Raw genomic sequence first — 21,139 nt, forward strand, 5'->3', positions numbered from 1 at the left:
TTTTTTTTTTAAGATTTTATTTATTTATTTGACAGAGATCACATGTAGGCAAAGAGGCAGGCAGAGAGAGAGAGAGAGAGAGGAGGAAACAGGCTCTCCGCTGAGCAGAGAGCCCGATGCAGGGCTTGATCCCAGGACCCTGAGATCATGACCTGAGCTGAAGACAGAGGCTTTAACCCACTGAGCTACCCAGCCCTGACAGAAAGGGTTTTTTAGGGCTAAAGTATATATATTTTTTAAATGTTTGAGCATATTAGAATAGGCAACTGAAAAACTCAAATTTCAGATAATAAAGTTTATAAAATCACAGAAAGACAAAATGTTCAGAGGTAATATTTGAGGAGGAAAAGAGGCAGAGGATAGTTGTCTTCAGTACAATTAAAATAACCCTCCCTGATTACTGTAAGGTAGAACTTCAGGTTTTTTTTCAGTGCTTTTTTTACAAAGTTCATCTTGATAAAACAAGATTAACCTTGAGTTGATCATCGTTTATGCTAAGGCATACAGTACCTGATTGTTTATTATACTGTACTTTATACTTTTTTGCATATTTTTGAAATTTTCCATAGTAACAACAAAAGAAAAACAGCAGGGATGTCAAATATTTATATATATAAATAATAAATATATAAATAAAAGTATATAAACATATAATATATGTAAATATACATAAATATATATTTAGATATATATAAATAACATAAATATATATATCTCACTTTGACTCTCATTAAATATCAAAACCCTTTCTTGCAAAAAACCCTGTAGTTGCCATTTCTCTGAGCTTCAGCATAGTAATCTGACATTAGAATTTCTTTAATTCTTCTTTTATTCCAAACCTCCTCTTTTTTTTTTTTTTTAAAGATTTTATTTATTTATTTGACAGACAGAGATCACAAGTAGGCAGAGAGGCAGGCAGAGAGAGAGAGAGAGAGAGAGGGAAGCAGGCTTCCTGCGGAGCAGGGAGCCCGATGCGGGGCTCGATCCCAGGACCCTGAGATCATGACCCGAGCGGAAGGCAGTAGCCCAAACCACTGAGCCACCCAGGCGCCCCCAAAACCTCCTCTTTTCGAACCTTTCTTCCTCTAAGATAGCATAAGGAAGAAACAGCAAAGCATAATGATACCACAGACCTCATTCCAATCTCATTCACTGTCATTTTTAATTTCTAAGAAGGTAGTATCTTCAAACTCCTTGTAATTTCATTCCTTCCACTTGTAGATTTCCTCCTCCAGTGACTTTTGCACAAAGAGAAAAAAACTGATTTGTGTTTGTATCTACTGAGAAAGTCACAGGATATCCCATGTAAACTATTTCAGCATTCATCAGTATCAGATACTTATTTATTTCCTGTATGCACTTGCCCTACCCTGGGCATTGAGATTCCTCCTGTGTGTGATAGGAGGTAGAAATGATAGCAAAATCACATGTTCTCAGACCCTAGATGAGCCGATGGCTTTGTTGGGGAAGCAATATTATTGAAATAACTAACTGTACATAAAAGGAAACAGATGGAAAGCCATTGTGAGGAAAGCGAATGCAGGACTTTAAGAGTAATAACAGCAAGGATATGATGGCAGGGGCTGGGGGTCGAGGCAGGGAAGGCTTTCCTAGGGAAGTAAGGGTCTCTCATAGGTGAAATTACTTGGGATCTCTATTCTTAAATGTAGTAGAAGTTTAATTGAATTAATGAATGAGGTGGTAAAAATGGAAAAAGTAATGGGCTGGAGGAAATTGGGGGAAAAAATGGAACATAGATTGGAATAGGATCTATTTTAAAAAGAAACATTTATGATGTCATGGAAAAGGAGTGAAAGCCTCAAATGCATTCATTCAGATACTGAAATTTATTAAAAAATAATTCTTTTTCCTCTCCATTTAAGAAGTATTTATTGGAAATTACTGTGTCCAGGAACAATGTTAAAATGAGGGGTGGAGGGTGAGAGAGAAGGGAGAGAAGAGGGAGGTGAACGTGATTAAGGTGATGCTGCATTAAGGAAGATCAACATCGAGGCAGCCCATCATGTGAAGGGTTCAGGCAGTGAGTACCTGGGAAAGACAATGACAAAAATAGGCTTGAGCTGAGACCAGCGTTGGAGGACACTGGAGCTCCGCATGAGGGAAGAGGAAGTACTGAATGTTATTCTCTATAATAGAGTAGTTAAATTTTTTTAAAAAAATGGTACGGGAGGTGTTGCCTGAGTGACTTAGTCGGTTAAGAGTTTGCTTTTGGGTCAGATCATGATCCCAAGGTCCTGGAATCAAGTCTTGCATGGGGCTCCTTGCTCAGTGGGGAGTCTGCTTCTCCCTCTCCCTCTTCCTGCCCCCCCACCCCGCTTACTTGTGCTTTCTCCCTCTCTGTCAAATAAATAAATAAACACTTAAAAATAAATAAAAAATAAAGTTGTTGTGCCAGGGGAAAATGTGATGGCCCAGGAGTGCAGAATTCTTTCCACACCCTCTCGCTGGGGTGGAGCCTTACACAGGCCTCTTTTGAAGTACTCTGATCATAATTTGTCTTCCAAACAAAATATGAATCTTTTATCTAAAGGAACATTATTATAATTGCCAGAATTAAAAGAGCAATGTAAGTGTCTCAAATAGATCACAAAGTATGATGTCCTAAGGAAAACAGCTTTCCTATCCGACTTCCGTTGGATCAGTGAGGCTCCAGAACCCTCCTGCCTACTACCGAGCATCCTTTCCTAGTCTCAGGGTAAGGGACTCTATTTCAGGCTTGTGGTTGTGGACTCAAAGCTATTTTTGCTCATTTGGCCAAGGAGGTAAAATATTGATTTTGTTTCTAATATTTAAATGTACGTTTAAAACTGGTTTTCAATCATTTATTTAAAAATTACTCTTTTAATATATGTCTACGATTCAATGTCAGTATTAAAACACTTCACTTTGTAATTTTTTCTGGTTTTGGTAGATTTCTACACAGGATGGTTTTCTTCATGGATAGAGCTATCAAATACAGAGTGTACCACCTTAACATATTAACAGATAGAATGGTTTTAGAATAAAAGATCCTTATTTATAAAGATTAACTCAACCACTTATTTGGAAGAGCATTTTGTAGATCCCTGGATATTCTCTTCAAGACGACAGCAAAAACATGGATCAGGAGAAAAGGAGATGGCACAAGACAAAGCAGCCCCTTTTAGAGAAGAATTTTCAGAATGTTCAGTTTTGTAACAAATGTTTTGACTTTTTGGGCCAATAGACAAACCTCTATCCAAAGTAATTATGACATTATGAAAAGTAATCCTAAAACTAAGGGAAATGATTTGGAATGATTATTTATGTAAGAGCCTGTTCCCTGGGAGGCCTTCCCTTTAGATGGAGTTAGCACGCTGTCCTCTGCCTCGCTCTCTCTTTCTTCATCTTGCTTTTAGTTTCTGCATCCATTTTCTTTGCTTTCAAATAATGATCAAATGACTTTTCTTACACTTGGTTTCGTCACTTAGTCCAGTGGACCTAAACTTGAGCATACAGCAGAATCTCTAGAGGCTAGTTAAGACAGATTGCTGAGCCCAGACTTTGTTAGGGAATGAGTTCTCCCTTGTAGTCCCAGATTCACTTTTCTTTTCTTTTTTTTTTTTTAATTTTATTTATTTATTTATTTGTTTATTTGACAGAGAGAGATCACAGTAGGCAGAGAGAGAGGGAAGCAGGCTTCCTGCTGAGCAGAGAGCCCGATGCGGGACTCGATCCCAGGACCCTGAGATCATGACCTGAGCTGAAAGCAGCGGCTTAACCCACTGAGCCACCCAGGTGCCCCCCAGATTCACTTTTCTAACAAGTTCCCAGGCGATACTTCCAGTCTTGGGACCATATTTTTGGAACCACTGACTTAATTCAATATTCCACTCGTCCACCAGCTCATGTGAAAGTACTAACTGTAAGTACATTTGTCTTTCAGGAAAGACATTAGGGGAGAGAGCTATCACTAGAGCACCCACGAATGGACATTGTCATCTGTGGTAAGTACATAGAACTTCTATAGTCTTTTTAAACCTTCATATGCCTCTATGTAAGCTACAATTGATTTTTAAGATATTATTGACCTGTTTCACCTGTCACATTCACTGAAAAATATATTTAGTAGATAGCACAGTAACTATTCTTATTCTCATGTATTTTATAGTATATGTATTTTAATATATTCAAAGTAAATTTTCACTGAAGATTTCATAGGTGAATCAACCAAGTGCAGTGCCTTTGAATGTGATAAATTCTAATTAAATATAATTTAATGTTTTGTTTGAAAATAAATATTGAATTGATACCATGTTTCTAAATGAAATGTAGGAAGAGTGCTTCAAAGAATAAAAGACTGTCACTCATTTCCTTTACCTTAATGAGTCCATGTATACAAATTCTACATGTCAAAGAGGAGCCATTTTTAATATAAAGAATATAGGAAAGCTCAAACAAAGGGAATTTAATTCATTGGATAGGTGAATATCCTTGGGGAAACAAATTTATTCTTGAATGCAAGAATCCAAGAATTATTCTTGGATCCTTTGTATGTTTAGAATTATAAAACACAAATAAGAAATATATTGTGTTAAATTAACACTCTTTGGTTGCATTTTTCTTTAAGATTTTATTTTTTTACTTATTTGAGAGAGAGAGAGAGAGAGCATGAGCAGGGTGAGGGGCAGAGGAAACTCCCTGATGAGCAGGGATCCCAAGACTCCAAGATCACAACTTGAACGGAAAGGAGATGCTTCACCCATCAAACCACCCAGGCACCCGTGTGGTTGCATTTTTACATCTTTTAGTTCCTTACAGCAATACAGGTACTTCAGGCGCTAGGAAGATAACAATAGTAAGTTAATTTACGATCCTTCTCTCAGACCTAGGTTTCCAGAAACCTACCATTCTTTGGGATTATTTTTATTCTTCTGGAGCACTTTTAGGCAATATCTCTCTCACAATGGCTCCCTTTCTGCAGGTCCACATTTGTCCCACGGGAAATTCATTTTCATTCCACTGGCTAACTGAAATGCAGACCCATTTTCTCAAAGCAGAGCTGTTTCTTTACTCCGCCACCAGCAGGGGGAGCTCCACCCACACGCTCATCTTTAAGCTTCTCTGCTTAGGAGTCAAGGACATTTTTTATGTCCCCTAAGGGACACAGGCCAAAGTAAAAACAGGTCTTTTGATCTGCTCTCACTTGGCTTAAGATGAGGTGCAAGCCTCTCCTGCCCCCTTCCATGAAAAGGTGGGAGTCAGAGCCCACTCTCCGCCCATCTGCAAGAACTCTCCCTTATCTTCTCTTCTATAGCCTGGAGAAGGGCGCAGGGCTGAGCCCAGCAGAGCCTGTCAGTCATTTCCTTAAGGTGTCATGCACGGGCAGTAGAGCTTCTGGCTTTAGGAATTGGAGCACCTAAAGTGAAGTATTGTTTTATGCCCCTGGTCCCTCTGCCGCAACTCTAGCAGAAAGGCAGTTTTGCAGTTAACTTCCTGGTACATATCTTTAAGATCATTTTCCCAGTAAGTAAGGGTCCTGGCTATCATTTCTACAGCCAAACAGACCTTCTCATCTAATGTGCACATCAGTATTAATAAATGAACAGAGGAATGCATTGAGGTACTTCTGTTCTTCTACCTTTAGTCGTAACTGTAATGAATTTGTATTGATCAAGACACACTCTTCATCTCCTTTGATACTGGAGGTTTGGGAGCTGGTTGACGAGGTTTAGATGAAGAAAGAACCCCAAAGCCCTACTTACTCTGAACTCTGAGCTTCTCCTCCTCTCCCTCCCGCTGCATTGCTCTTCCTCTGTTGTCCTTTTCCTTCTCCCACATACAGATCTGCATCCATGAAAAATCACACTTAAAATATAGAGTGGATTTCAGTCCTCAACTTGAGGGCATTTATCTATGTAAGCTTCACATTTTCCTAGAGGAATTTTCAGAAGTCTTCCCTGGGGGCTACATAAGTACCTTGAAATCTATCTTGTAAGAAGAAATTATCCGTAACTCTGCCCTCATAGTCTACCTGGTCTGCCGCACACTAGTCTGGCTTCTTTGCTTTTGTTCATCTTATTTCACTTTTTGTTGTGAACAGATTGCCTTGTTTATAACTATGGTATTTGACTCCAAGTTTAAATCTTATACACACACTCACACACACACACTGAGTAGTCATCCAACTGTTTTGCACATGTCATGTTCAGTATCAGTTTTAAATTTTTTAAAAAGTTAAAATCTAATCAGTTAGTAAAATTTGATAAATTCAAATGTCAATTGTATCTTAGTTCTTCGAATATATTATATTGTATGTAGTGAATACAAGAGTTTTCATTCAATTAAATAGTAGAGGCTTAGGGTAATGATAAAAGAAATTAAAAGTTTGACTTGAGAAGCAGTGGTTAAAATTTAGGTTAACTGATTCCATAATTAATTGTAATAAAAATATCATAAAAAAGTCTTTTTTGGGGTGTTGAGACATTTTCTCATTCATTCAGTGTAAATGACAAAGTACATCCTGGGGCCGACTGCCTATTTTCGTAAATAGTTTGATTGGCTCACAGCCATACCTATGAATTTGTGCACAGCAATGAAGTTGAATAGTTGCAACCTTCACTGTCTGACCCCAAAGCCTAAAATGTTTGCTGCAAATTCTGTTGTTTTTGTTGTACCCAGTCTAAAATACTTCTAGAACCAAGAGAGTAAAATCACTGAGGATTTAGTTTGTTAGCCCAATAGGCCTGACCTTAATTACAACTAATGTCTTACATATTTGTTGTGCTCTACTGTTCACAAATTATATCCAAATGTTTACAGCACAGGAGTCACAGAGCAACCTGTTTCCACTTTATAGATAAGGAGGAGCCAGGTAGTGTGTTTAGGGCGTCTGTTGTGGGGGGTATATGCTGATTAGTAAGCAAGAGTCACACAATAAATAAAAAAACAACAATCAGATCTCTTACTCCTAGATACTCAGTATTTTTTCCTTTTACATTATTTTTCTACTGCTTTCCTACAGTGTAAATAGCATTTGTGCTGATTAAGAAGTATGCAGGGAAACTAATGGGGTAATTTTAGTAGTTAAAGTAGGAATGTTGGTCATTTATTAAAGATATATTCAATATCAATGCAAAGAAAATCGAAAATTTTGTCAAAGTATTTACGGTGAGAATGACCTCTAGATGGAGGTAATGGACCATGTTGTGAATTACCGTTCTTCAGAGTTCCTGTCAACTTGAGATGGTTTAAATTACATGTTTAAAGATGAACAGCATAAAAGAACAAAAACACGCAGACACACAGAGACATAGTGGAACCGATTGCCAAAAAAAAAGTGATGATCCTTTGAGGTCAGGTGAACTTTGAACTTAGAATATGTAGGAAGATAAGCAATATTTAAGACTTTGAAGAAACAGACTTCAAGGGGTACCTGGGTGGCTCAGTCAGTTAAGCATCCGATTCTTGATCTCAGCTCAGGGGGAAAAAAAGAAAGAAACAGACTTCATAAAAGATTATGAGAAGCATTAAGACTGATTATTTATAAGGGAAATGTGTATATTTCATATAATGGCGTTCATTATATGAAATATGCATATATACATTATATGAAATATGCATAAGTCATAGAGGGTTTTTTTCCCTTTTTTTCTCACTCAGAGTAGCTTGGAGAGAGCATACTGAGAAAGCAGTGTCGATGCCTAGGGCTGTGCATGGAGTTGTTCTGATGCTGACGTTTAACGGAATAGATGATTGATCCCAGCACTCTGGATCAGCGAACATAGATTCTTTTCTTTTGATTCCAGTGCAAATATAAATCTCTGGATGAGAAAGTTCAAACAGATTTTTCTAAAAATGTGACATGATTTGTTTTTTATTTCTTTGCCAGCATATAGAGTAGGGAAATTGAGCTGGTACATCTGGATTTAAGCAAGGCATTAATGTAAGTTTACTTATAATGTTCTTATGGACAAGATGCAGAAATGTGGGCAGGTCTCTGGGTTACCCACATAGAGAGAAGGGTTCAAGCCTCAGCTACTCAACAGAATAACTGTCGGCAACATCATTGTCAATCTGGAGGTGATTCTAGGGTTCCAGGTCTGTATCTTAGACACTGGTGTGTTCCATAATTTTGTCAGTGGGTAAAGATAGAATAGGTACATTTATAAAGTTGCAAGTAACACAAAACTAGAAGAGGATGTATGATGAGTGACGAAAGTAATTCAAAAAGTAATTGAAAAAGATTTTCACAGGTGTGAAACAGGTGTTTCACAGGTGTGAGTTAACAGGGATAAATGTGGAAGGAGGGATGGAGAGAAAAGTGTCAATATTTAACTTAGGGAAAAACATGAGAATCTGAATAAAGCTTGGGGTTTCATTAATAATAATGTATTACTATTGGTACATTGTAAAAATTATGTATCAGTATTGCTTGACAGAATTAGTAGACTTGTGATAAATGTACTGTAATATGTAAACAGTACAAAATGTACCAAAAAAATTACAAAAATGTAAAGTAATATGTAAACAGGAGAGAAAACAGAATATGGGTATATGAGAACTCTCTGTACCATCTCTGCAACTTTCCTATAAATCTCAGGCTATTTTAAAATAAAAACTTATTTTTTTTTTAAGTGGCCTAAGGTTTTAAGTCCAAGTGAATGAGAAAATGATAATGCCCATAAAAAAATGGGAGCATTGGGAGAAATAGATGTATGGGATTCTGCTCCACTTTCTGGAACTCCCTGAACAAAATGACAGAGAGCATTTCAAAAGATGATGGTGAGGCTGGAGGTGACAGTAGCAGTTTTATTTTATTTTTTTTTAAAGATTTTATTTATTTATTTGACAGAGAGAGATCACAAGTAGGCAGAGAGGCAGGCAGAGAGAGAGAGGAGGAAGCAGGCTCCCTGCTGAGCAGAGAGCCTGATGCGGGGCTCGATATAAGGGAGAAAGAACAGCAGAACTAGGTGATGAAGGGATCTACTCCCCTGACGTTATTGTAATGGTTATAGGGAGCTGGAAGACAAACCCTGACCATTTATATTGAGCTATCAAAGCTACAGGCACATTATAGATGATGTACATGTACACTATCTGTTTTATTCACTCATCATGTTAAGTTTAAGCCTTCAATTGGATTCTACTTCTCCTGCCACATCAATATGCAAGAAATGTTAACTAATTAGTCCCTGGGGACCCCGAGATCATGACCTGAGCCGAAGGCAGCGGCTTAACCCACTGGGCCACCCAGGTGCCCACAGTAGCAGTTTTAAAAGGAAACTCTTGAGTCTTTCTCCGGTAAACTTTTCCTCCATGCTCGGTCTCTGGTGGGTGCAGAGAGCTATGTGTAATGTAGTCTGATGATAGAATTTGTGAGTAGTAGTATCTCCTAATCTAGTTAGGCTCTCAGATTACTTTTGATAGGTTGATTTAGTCATCATTCTTGTTTCTCCTATAGCAGATTTGGTTGATTATATAGAAACTGGAAATTCAGAGGTCAAACAAATTGTAACTGTAAAGTGACTGTTTTGTTGGTGTTATAAGTTATGTGAATTATGTCATCTTTTGTGTTCAGGAAGGGTCTAACTGTTCCAAATTAAGAAAATTGTTCACTTCATTTTTGTACTTGAAAGTTATGGTAATATACAGGAATGATCAAGATAAACACCCAAAATTACATATTTGATTTCGATTATGACAGTACAAGTAAAAATTAATATGTACTCTTGAAATATTTAGGTAAGTGAATATTTTGCCTTAGACAGAAACACTCTGAAATACTCTGGAGACTTGAAACAGACAGAAACACTCTGATATAAAGAGTAATACATCCCCAGATTTCGGAGCGAGCAAATTGCTGAACAAGTATCACACCCAATTTATGTCAAATAATTATTGAAGTAACTTTTGTATTCCCAGTGGGAAAAAAAAGTAAACAATTCATGGGAAACGCTCTTCTAGTTTGCATTGTTTCCAAGGAAGGATTGAAGGACATGGGGAGTTTTTCGGAAAAGTGTATTCTGAAACTACCTTTGATTTTGTTTTAGTCGTGGTATTTATTTTTGTTTTCAAATGACATTAAGGGAGGCTGTGAAATTTTTATTTTTATTTTTATTTTTATTAAGGAGGAGCAGGGATATGATGATACAATATATTTTTCAATTTATTACCTGTGTAACTAGACTTCTTCAGAGAGCCTCTTTGTGACTTTGAAGTTGGTGTTGGTAATAGCAGCAACTCCTGTTTCTCAGAACTCACTATGTGGCAGGTAGTATTCTAAGCAATTATGTGTTCGAGGTGTTCTGGCATACGTACGGGATGTGTGAGATGGCGTTATTTTCCCCTGCCATAGGTGAGGAAACTGGCCTCATGTTCATGTCAGGTGTTTTTTTTTTTTATTTTTATTTTTTTTTTCATTTCATTTTACTTTATTTTCATAAAGATGCCCTTGCATCTGTATGAATACTTCTGCCAAATATTAATAAATGCAAGAAATATTTTTTAAATGTTATATTTGATGGTATTTGGTTAAAAGTTCACACACTCTCCACTGTTTTTATTCTTTTCAGGTATGCGGTTCTGTGTGGCTATGTATCTGAGTTTGAGGGCTTACAAAACAAAATCAACTATGGACATCGCTTCAAGGTATTTCTTGGTATTAAAAATATTTTAATGGACCTATCTGTTTCCTTAAAAGATATAAATCAAATTCAATGAATTAATCTCAAGGAATTTATCTTTTTTATTTAAATGAAGTAACAGTCTTTACATCATACCACACAAAAAAGAATGAAACTACTTGGGAATTTGAAGATTATTATTATTCTGGAACTTGAAAGTAGTCACATAGTAGACGAGTATTACTTGTTCAAAGACTGAGGATTAGTCTTTTGGTCATGAACGCACCAATATCATCAACATGATGGGGACTAATTAACATTTCTTGCATATTGATGTGGCAGGAGAAGTAGAATCCAATTGAAGGCTTAAACTTAACATGATGAGTGAATAAAACGATAGTGTACATGTACATCATCTATAATGTGCCTGTAGCTTTGATAGCTCAATATAAATGGTCAGGGTTTGTCTTCCAGCTCCCTATAATCATTACAATAACGTCAGGGGAGTAGATCCCTTCATCACCTAGTTCTGCTGTTCTTTCTCCCGTTATATACCCATTATTTGATATTTGCAAGGATGCTTCCCAATAGTAAGTACTAGCTCGGCAAGACATGGGCAGACAAAAATGTCACTTGGATGCTTTCTATTTTTATACTGACATTTGGCTTTAAATTACACATTGCTTAATTAAATCATAGTCACAGTCTTTTTTTTTTACTTTTTTTTAATTTTAATTTTTATTTTCAGCATAACAGTATTCCTTGTTTTTGCACCACACCCAGTGCTCCATGCAATCTGTGCCCTCTTTAATACCCACCACCTGGTTCCCCCAACCTCCCACCCCCCGCCCCTTCAAAACCCTCAAGATTGTTTCAGAGTCACAGTCTTGTTCTAGTTGTGGGCAGTCATTCCTGAAAATTGAATTATTGGTAAGACTTACTTGTATTAATGCTAAGGATTGAGGAAGAGGACCAAACAACGCTGTAAAGCCCCTTTGAATTGACTAGGCACACTTCCATTCATCACTGCCTGAAAGCTGAGAGATGGTATTTGTTTTGATTTTTCTTTCAGGAACATCTAGATAAAGCAATCCAATTTTTACCTGAAGAACCCTTTTTGTATTACCTCAAAGGAAGATACTGTTATACTGTGAGTCGAATGTTTCTATCTATAAGTCTTGTTTAAATATACTATGATTATGGGATATATTTCCAGTGACTTATTCTTCCTGTAAGTGTTTTACCTAGTGCCTACTATAGGGAAAATGATAAAATCAGTACCTATTTTATGAATTTATGATTGATTTGTTTGTATACTGTGGTACATACAGTATGTAATTTTTATATACATGTATATATCTGTGTTTTCCCCTGACCACCTCTCTGTTTCCCCCGGCATTAATCACATGGCCCCTTCATGCTCTCAGTTGTTGGTCAGCCTCCTATAGGCATGTGCTCTGTGTTGGTGTACTGCTCTTTGTTTTGCGAGAGGACTGTTTCATTTATCAGTGTGTTGAACATAAATTATGTGCCCACTGTTCTTGTCTTCAAAGAACTGAATTTAGAAAAACACTTGAAACATACAGAAATAAATCAAGACAGCTGGCGAATCTAAGATCCAGTGTCTTAAATGACATTAGTTTATAGAAAATTAACAGAATGTGAAAATCTATCTTAAGAGATGCATGAAAAATTATGCTGAAGAGAAATGCTATTTCTGAATAAGGAAATTAGCATAAGCAAAAGAGGAAGCTTTTTAATTGTGGATTGAGGATTAGGAATGGAGAAGGAAGCTCTTTTATTGAACACCTGCTATGTCTCAAATGTGCAGTTTGTACTTTGTATTTCCTATCCCCTTTAATCCTTGAAACATCCCTGTAAGCAGTTTTTATTATGCCAGTTTTAGATATTGAGAACCTGAGTCTTCATTAAGGTACAAGACTCCACAGGCTTAAAAACCATTGACCCAACCTCACATGAGTCTGGGCTTGAATGTACATTATTTGTTTAGCTTAAAAGAAAAAATCTGGGGGCACCTGGGTGGCTCAGTGGGTTAGGGCCTCTGCCTTCAGCTCAGGTCATGATCCCAGGGTCCTGGGATCGAGCCCTACATCGGGCTCTCTGCTCAGCAGGGAACCTGCTTCCCCTTCTCTCTGTCTCTGCCTGCCTCTCTGCCCACTTGTCATCTCTCTCTCTGTCAAATAAATAAATTTTAAAAATCTAAAAAAAAAATAAAATAAAAAGGAAAAAATCTGGGAAGACCACATCTTCACAGAGGTTAAATAATATGCAACTAAACAATGAATGGATCAACCAAGAAATCAAAGAAGAAATTTAAAAATATATATATGGAGACAAATGAAAATGAAAACACAATGATTCAAAATCTTTGAGATGCAGCAAAAGTGATTGTAAGAGGGATGTGTATAGCAACACAGGCCTACCTCAAGAAGCAAGAAAAATTTCAAACAACCTAACCTTACACCTAAAAGAGTTGAAAAAGAAGAACAAGACCCAAATCCAGCAGAAGAAAGGAAATAATGATTAGAGAAGAAATAAATGATATTGAAACAAGAAAGAGACCCAAATCCAGCAGAAGAAAGGAAATAATGATTAGAGAAGAAATAAATGATATTGAAACAAGAAAGAAAGAAAATAGAAGAGATCAATGAAACTAGGATTAACTCTGAACAGGTAAACAAAATTGATCAATCGCTGGCCAGACTCATTAAAAAAAAAAAAAACAACTCAAAATCAGAACGAAAAGAGAAGTAACTAATACCACAGAAATACAAAGGATTATAAGAGAATATTATGAAAAATTATATGCCAACAAGCTGGACAACCTAGAAGAGATGATAGATTCATAGACACATATAATCTACCAAAACTGAAAGAGGAAAAAATAGAAAATTTGAACATACCAATTACCAGCAATGAAATTGAATCAGTAATCAAAAAACTCCCAACCAAAAAAGTCCAGATGTCTTCACAGGTGATTCTATCATATATTTAGAGAAGAGCTAATACCTATTCTTCTCAAACTTTTCCAAAAAATAAAATAAGAAGTAACACTCCTGAATTCATTCTAATAGGTCAGCATTATCCTGGTCCCAAAACTAGATAAAGGCAAAACAACAAAAAGAACTACGGGCTAATATCTCTGGTGAACATAGATGCAAAAATCCTCAACAAAATATTAGCAAGACAAATCCATCAATACATTAAAAAATCATTCACTATGATCAATGGGATTTATTTTTGGAATGCAAGGGTGGTTCGGTATTTGCAAATCAATCAGTGTAATATATCACATTATTAAGAGAAAGGATAAAAACCATATGATCATTTCAATAGATGCAGAGTATCTATTGAGTATTGACAGAGTACAATATCCATCTATGATAAAATCCTCAACAAAGTTGGTTTAGAGGGAAAATACCTCAACATAATAATGGCCTTATATGAGAAATCCACAGTTAATGTTATACTCATTGGTGAAAAACTGAGAGCTTTTCCCCTAAGATCAGAAACAAGACAAGATGTCCATTCTCACTACTTTTATTCAGCATAGTACTGGGAGTCCTAGCCATAGCAATCAGATAAGAGGAAGAAATAAAGGGCTTCCAAATTGGTAAGGAAGAAGTAAAAGTTTCACTATTCACAGATGAGATGATACTATATATAGAAAACCTTAAGGATGACACCAAAAAACTACTAGACCTGATAAATGAATTCAGTAAACTCATAGAATAGAAAATCCCCATGTAGAGAAATCCATTGCATTTCTAAAAAGCAAAAAGAGAAATTAAGAAAACAATCCCATTTACAATTACAAAAATAATAAAATACCTAGGAATAAACTTAAAGAGGTAAAAGACCTGTATTCTGAAAACTATAAAAAAAATTGTTGAAAGAATTAAAGATGATCTAAAAAAATGGTAAGACATTCCATGCTTATGGATTGAAAGAACAAATATTGTCAAACTGGCTCTACTACCCAAAGTAATCTATGGACTTATTGTAATCCCTAGCCAAGTACCAACAGCATTTTTCACAGAACTAGAACAAACAATCCTTAACTTTGTATGGAACCACCCAAATAGCCAAAGCAATCTTGAAAAAGAAAAACAAAACTGGTGTTATCACAATTCCAGGTTTCAAGTTATATTACAAGTAATCAAAACAGTATGTTACTTACACAAAAATAGACTTGTAGATCAATAGAGCAGAATAGAAAGCCTAGAAGTAAACCCACAATTACATGGTCACTTAATCTTCAGCAAAGGAGACAAGAATATACAATAGGAAAAAGATAGTCTCTTCAACAAGTAGTGTTGGGAAAAGTGGACAGCTACATGCAAAAGAATGAAACTGGACCACTTTCTCACATCATATGCCAAAAATGGACTAAAGACCTAAATGTGAGGCCTGAAACCATAAAAATCATAGAAGGAAGCATAGATAGTAATTTCTCTGACACTGACCATAACAGCATCTTTCTAGATGTGTCTCCTGAGGCAAAGAAAACAGAAGCAAAAATAAACTATTGGGTCTACATCAAAATAAAACGTTTCTGCACAGCAAAGGAAACAACCAACAAAACTAGAGACAACCTAATGAATGGAAAAGATATTTGCAGTTCATGTATCCAACAAAAGATTAGTGTCCAAAATACATAAAAGAACTGATACAACTCAACACTCAAATAATCCAATTTAAAAATGGGCAGAAGAGTGAACAGATATGTCTCCAAAGAAGAAATACAGATGGCCAACAGACACATTTGGACAGATGCTCAATGTCACTCATTGTCAGGGAAATGTAAATCAACAATGAAATATAACCTCACATCTAGCAGAATGCCTAAAATCAAAAACACAAGAAATAACAAGTGTTGGTGAGGATGTAGAAAAATAGGTACCCTTGTGCACTGTTGGTGGGAATGGAAACTGGTGAACTACCCTATGATCCAGTAATCACACTGCTGGGTACCCAAAGAATACAAAACCTTTAATTCAAAGTGTGACATGGACCCCAATGTTCATTGTAACCTATTTTCAATAGCCAAATTATGGAAGCAACCTAAGTGTCCCTCAATAGATGAATAGATAAAGAAGTGGTATAGTATTCCACATAATAGAATATTATTCAACCATAGAAAAGAATGAAGTCATGCCATTTGCAGCAACATGGTTGGACCTAGACTATAATGCTAAGCAAAATAAGTCAGAGAAAGACAAACACCATATGCTTTCACTCATGTGTGGAATATAAGAAACAAAACAAATGAATAAGGGAACTAAAGAGAGACAAACAAAAAACAGACTCTAAACTACAGAGAATAAATAGCTGGTTATCAGGGGTGAGGTGAGTCGAAAGACGAAGGGGACAAAGAGCACACTTCTCTTGTAGAACAGCGAGTGACATACGGAATTGTTGAATCAGTGTATTGTACACCTGAGAAGAACAGAACACTGTATGTTAACTACATTGGAATTAAAATGGGGGGGGAAAGGAAGCAAAGAATAAATGATAATATGAATTTTGATTTTGGTGGTTATTGGTTAAAAAATTTTCTCCTGAATTGTGAATATGTATCCTGGGCCCTCACTCTGTACTCCCTATGGGTTAAAGACCCTTCTTCTATTTACATTTCTGAGATGCTGTGTTCTGAGTTAGGTTGGCCGCAGGGAGTAGGCAGGAAGGAACCCAAGATGGAGACTGGTAGGTTCTGCACCCTGAAAAGAAATTCTGTGTGGTCATCTCAGAATCTTGAATCATATAAACAAACAGGATCAGCAGTATTCTCCATCCCTTTCTCTGTCTGAACACAAATCTTACCGTGAGTATTTCAGATTGATTGGGTAACCAGTGCTTTTAGAGCTCACGGTTTGTTAGAACTATAGAAAAGGGAAGGTAAAATATTAATACCATAAAGATGATCTCTGTCATATATGTTACTTATGGAGATGTTTATATTTATATATTCTATGCATATACATCCACATACACCTGGACACGCATGTCTGAGGAGAGACGACTCATTCAAAAGGTGATCAACTGGGCGCCTGGGTGGCTCAGTGGGTTAAGCCGCTGCCTTCAGCTCAGGTCATGATCTCAGGGTCCTGGGATCGAGTCCCGCATCGGGCTCTCTGCTCAGCAGGGAAGCCTATTTACTCCCCTCTCTCTCTCTCTGCCTGCCTCTCTTCCTACTTGTGATCTCTCTCTGTCAAATAAATAAATAAAATCTTTTAAAAAAAAAAAAAAAGGTGATCAACTTTCTAAGAATGATGTCGCCTCCCTGTTTGCAGGTCTCAAAACTGAGCTGGATTGAGAAAAAGATGGCCGCTACTCTGTTTGGAAAAATACCATCCTCAACTGTAGAAGAAGCTTTGCAAAATTTCCTTAAGGTATATTTTGTCTGTTATTTTAGTATCAAATTGGCTCTAACCTGCACCAATCCCTCCTACGCTTCTCCATGCATAGATCTCTAACAGAAGCTGTGGGTTGAATCCTAGTTTTGAGGTGTCTAGACTGCTTCCCAGAGCAGCTAGTTATGCCTTGGGTCCTAGGGGCACAGCCCTTGCTACCAAATCCAAGAGTTGCTCTCTGGGTACATACTCACACAAGTATGTACAAAAGCATTCATGCCCTGATTATTAGACTTGTTCCTAAATACTCCCAATTAGCCTAATACAGAAGCAATTTAATCTTGAAGAACTAAAAGATATCAAAGAGGAAAGTTATTATTCTCCATAAGTTGCAGACAGTTCTATGGAACACAGGGCATCAGATCAAACCAGTATTTTCATTCCTGTCTTAAAATGTATAATTGCAATGCTGATAAAACTCTAAACAGTAATAACGTGTGTGTATATACTCAAGTTCCTGGTGAGCTAATCCCTTTATCTTTCTCTGGGAGCAATTATAGAATCTTACAGACACTCAGATGCCTTTTCTTTCCTTATTTACCTTTTCAGATTTGTAACAATGTAGATAGACAAAAATCGGGCTCTAAACTGTATTGTCCAACATATTATACATGCTCATACATTTTTGTTGTATCTTAGGGTTTGATTTTGTAGAACGAAGAGGGGATTTAGAAAACATATATTCTAAGATCACAACAGATTTCATTGCACTTTCCATTTCTGACTGAATGGTTAGCAGCTACCTACAACACCCTGTGGAAAAAATAAGTGTTCTGAGATCATGAGCCCGTTAGAAAGAGTGGAGGGTATAAAAGCGCAGGGGCCAAATGTGTCTTCTTTTTTTTTATTTAACGTGATCTTTTTTATTTTATAAAAAAGGAAAGCAAGGAACTTAATTTTTTCTCCTGTCACACAGTGGCAGGCCAAAATATGCATGTAGTCTAAGGCTGGGTATCCCCCATTTCTTCACCTCTTTTATCTACCACTGAGAATTAGTTCTTTCATTTTATATTTTATAAGAATATAGATCATCGTATATTTAAGATAGGTCATAGAAGGTGCTAAGCTAATTAGGAAGAATGTCATTTGGACTTGAAACTCCTTTCTTCATAGTATCAGAGTTATAAATGGGGGCTCAGGTTTTCAGGACATTGCACAGAAGTTCTTCAGGTGCTAATGTACTCAAAATACTACCCAGATAAAATAAATGATCGGAGGCCCAATAATGTAGAGGTAAGGATTGCAGCCTTACCTCTGGTTAACCAGACCACCTGGTTAAATCTCAGTTCTGCCACTTACCAACTGATTAACGCTGGACTGGTTTCTTAACTTCTCTCTCCATTTAATCAATGACATGGAGATAATAGTACCTGACTCATAGCGTTGTTGTGAAGATTCAATAAGTTAATACAAGGGAATTGCTTAGAGAGTGCCTTGTACCTAGTAAGCCCAATAAAGGTCATAGAGTTTTAACTCCATTAAATTGTATACACCTTGGCCAACCATCTTGGGGACCTCACCATTCAGTCATGACTTAAATTCTGTCTGAAAATGCATTTTGTGGTATTTGTTGAGGGAGTGAGAAGGCATAAGGAAAGCTTCTCCCTGTGTCGACTGCCACAGCAAAGGGTTCTGAGGAGCCCAAGGTGCTAAGTTCGAAGGCTGTGGGGGGAAGTAAGAACACTGTGGGGTAGAGGGGAAAGAACTTTGCTCCCATACCCAAGGGGAGTCCACAACCCTTGGTCCCAGCAGCAGGTTGGGGCTTTGGACCCCAGACTATAGAACTCCTGTTCCCAACTCTGTCCCCCCAAAGAGGGTTCACAGGGGTCAGGAATGTGTCCCCAGGCCATCCAGCTCAGTCCTGTAGAGATCTAGAGCACTGGCATTAGAATCAGACAGTTTGAGACCTAAGTCTTTTCCCGTCCATATGACCTAGCCATGTTTCTTTATTTCTCTTAATCTTAAATTCTTCATCTGTAAAGAAGGTATAATAATACCCACTTTATATGGTTTTTGTGATGATACATAAAATAGTTCATGTAAGTTTCTTAGCTCAGGATCTAGCACGTTAAGTTCTCTAACTGAAAGTAAATGTTAGCTGCTATTATTTTGCTCTTAGAACTGGTGAAGTCTGATCCTCCTCAGTGTCACAGCATCTCGGGAGGTGGTTGTAGACCAGGGCCATTATGAATAAAGCTTCTATGAACATTCATATGCAAGCTTTTAGCTAGAAATGTTTAAAGTTTCTTTGCTACATTACCTTAGCAAAAGGAATGGACTTGGGTCATAAGGGAAGTATTTTAAAAGCTTGATCAGTGTTTTTAAAGCTCTCAGAGCTCTTCCTGTACAGCCCATGGCATGGTTGAGAACCCAGTGCCTTGAGTATATGTAATAGGATAGCAGGTGTAGCAATGTTGGGGAATCGGTGGCCCTGGTCTCCTCTGCTGTTTGCAACATATGATCTCTGGATCCCCCCTTAGTGGTTTTACCACCTGCAGAGCCTTCATCTGTGTCCTGATATGATGGAGGGCAGCTGCCTGAGGTTATGAGATGTTCTTAAAACACCACTAGTTTATTCAGTAATGTTTATTAAGCACATAGCTGGTAACAGATACAGAAATGATCAACACAGCTCCTGCCTCCAGGGAACTTGTACAACCAAGACCAAGTTAACTACAATATTCTGTATTATTATTGAGTATTAGTATTATTGCATTATAGTATTATAGAGTATTTTGTTATTATATTACTGTATTATTATAGAGTATTATTATAGAGTGTTCTAAAAGCCTAGCTAGAAACTGCTGCCTAACTAGAACATTCTACTGAGCAACACTACCTTCCTTGTTATTAGGTATGCCCTTTGGTAAAAAGTCAGAATCTGCTCCATTTTAGGAAGTTCATGTTGTTTGTAACCTATGTTCCTTGGGCTGCTTCTTTTTTTTTAACCATGAGCACAAAAAGAGATGTTCTAATTTATAGTTAGTATGGTTAATTAAACATAAGTGCTAAGGTGTGTATGTGGAATTAAAATGCCAACATTAGAAAAAGAAGAAACTGCATATGCGCATATGTTGGAGCAAGTTCTCCAGGCAGGATTTGGACAGAGCCTGGCAACTGTTGGACATAGAAGAAGGTACAGTTGAGCAAAGTTTAAGTGAGGTCTTATTAGAGTGATCTAAGAAATGCACTTAGTAGACTCAAAGAGTAAGAGTTGAGATGAAAATAACTGGACAAGAGAGAAGCAACAGAACCAGAATCCAACAGCTCTGTGGATGGTCCTGTGGGCTTTTCAAGGCTCTGACTAGGACTGCACTTGACAATGTCCTTCCATCTGGCGGCAGCCTTGCGGTCTCACTCGCAGGTTCTTGGCCAGATCCACACACTGTTCATCCATTTGGTCCTAAAGACTTACACCCAGTCTGGCTCCCCAGCCCAAAAGACTTTCTTTTCCTCCTCCTCCTAGGACCCTTGCCTTTTGGATTTTATAGAAAGTAAATGTCCTTTACCAAGGATGTAGCCTCCTCAGCACAGGAGTGCCTCGGTCTCAGATTCCTCTCCGTTAGCATCCATCTTTAAGGTGTATGTGTCCTTTTACTCAGCAATTCAACCTCTAGGAATCTCTCTTACAGACATAATTCCACATGTGCACAAGCGTACAGGAGCAGATGTGTTCATCGGTCGTTGTTAGCAAGAGTAAAAAAATGTCTAATAGAGGATTCTTAATTTAATTACAGCATATGTGTATTATGAAATACAGCTCTTAAGAAATAAATGAGGTAAATCTGTGTATGTTAACACAAAAATGTACCTGTGATATGTTGTGGAAGAAAAGTTTTGGACCAATACATAGAAATGGCCCTATATTAATTTTTTTTCAAAAGCGGATTTTTTTTTTTTAATTTGTGTGTACTTGTGAAAGGTCTGGTGGGATGCATGTCCAACTGCTGATAGTGGTTACCCCTGGGGAATGAGACTGGAATCGAAAATAAAATTAGAACAAAGTAATTTTCACATTTTAATTTTTTAAATGTCCATATTATTTGTATCTTGTAAAACAAGCATATCTTTGTAAATTTTTTTAATGTAACCTTCTTCTGT

General features: G+C 37.1%; 1 protein-coding gene across 9 annotated transcripts in view; it reads left to right on the forward strand.

Annotated features, from left to right (window-relative positions):
* The window catches only part of RMDN2 (regulator of microtubule dynamics 2), a 69,084-nt gene that overhangs the window by 31,098 nt on the left and 16,847 nt on the right, over positions 1-21,139 (forward strand). For all 9 annotated transcript variants that reach the window (XM_059405468.1, XM_059405470.1, XM_059405467.1 and 6 more), the window contains 4 exons: positions 3,926-3,986; positions 10,554-10,629; positions 11,677-11,754; positions 16,919-17,017. In XM_059405468.1, the coding sequence (XP_059261451.1) occupies positions 3,926-3,986; positions 10,554-10,629; positions 11,677-11,754; positions 16,919-17,017 (314 nt within the window). The remainder of the gene's footprint in view (positions 1-3,925; positions 3,987-10,553; positions 10,630-11,676; positions 11,755-16,918; positions 17,018-21,139) is intronic.

This window comes from Mustela nigripes, chromosome 7 (assembly GCF_022355385.1).
Source record: "Mustela nigripes isolate SB6536 chromosome 7, MUSNIG.SB6536, whole genome shotgun sequence".
Lineage (NCBI taxonomy): Eukaryota > Metazoa > Chordata > Mammalia > Carnivora > Mustelidae > Mustela > Mustela nigripes.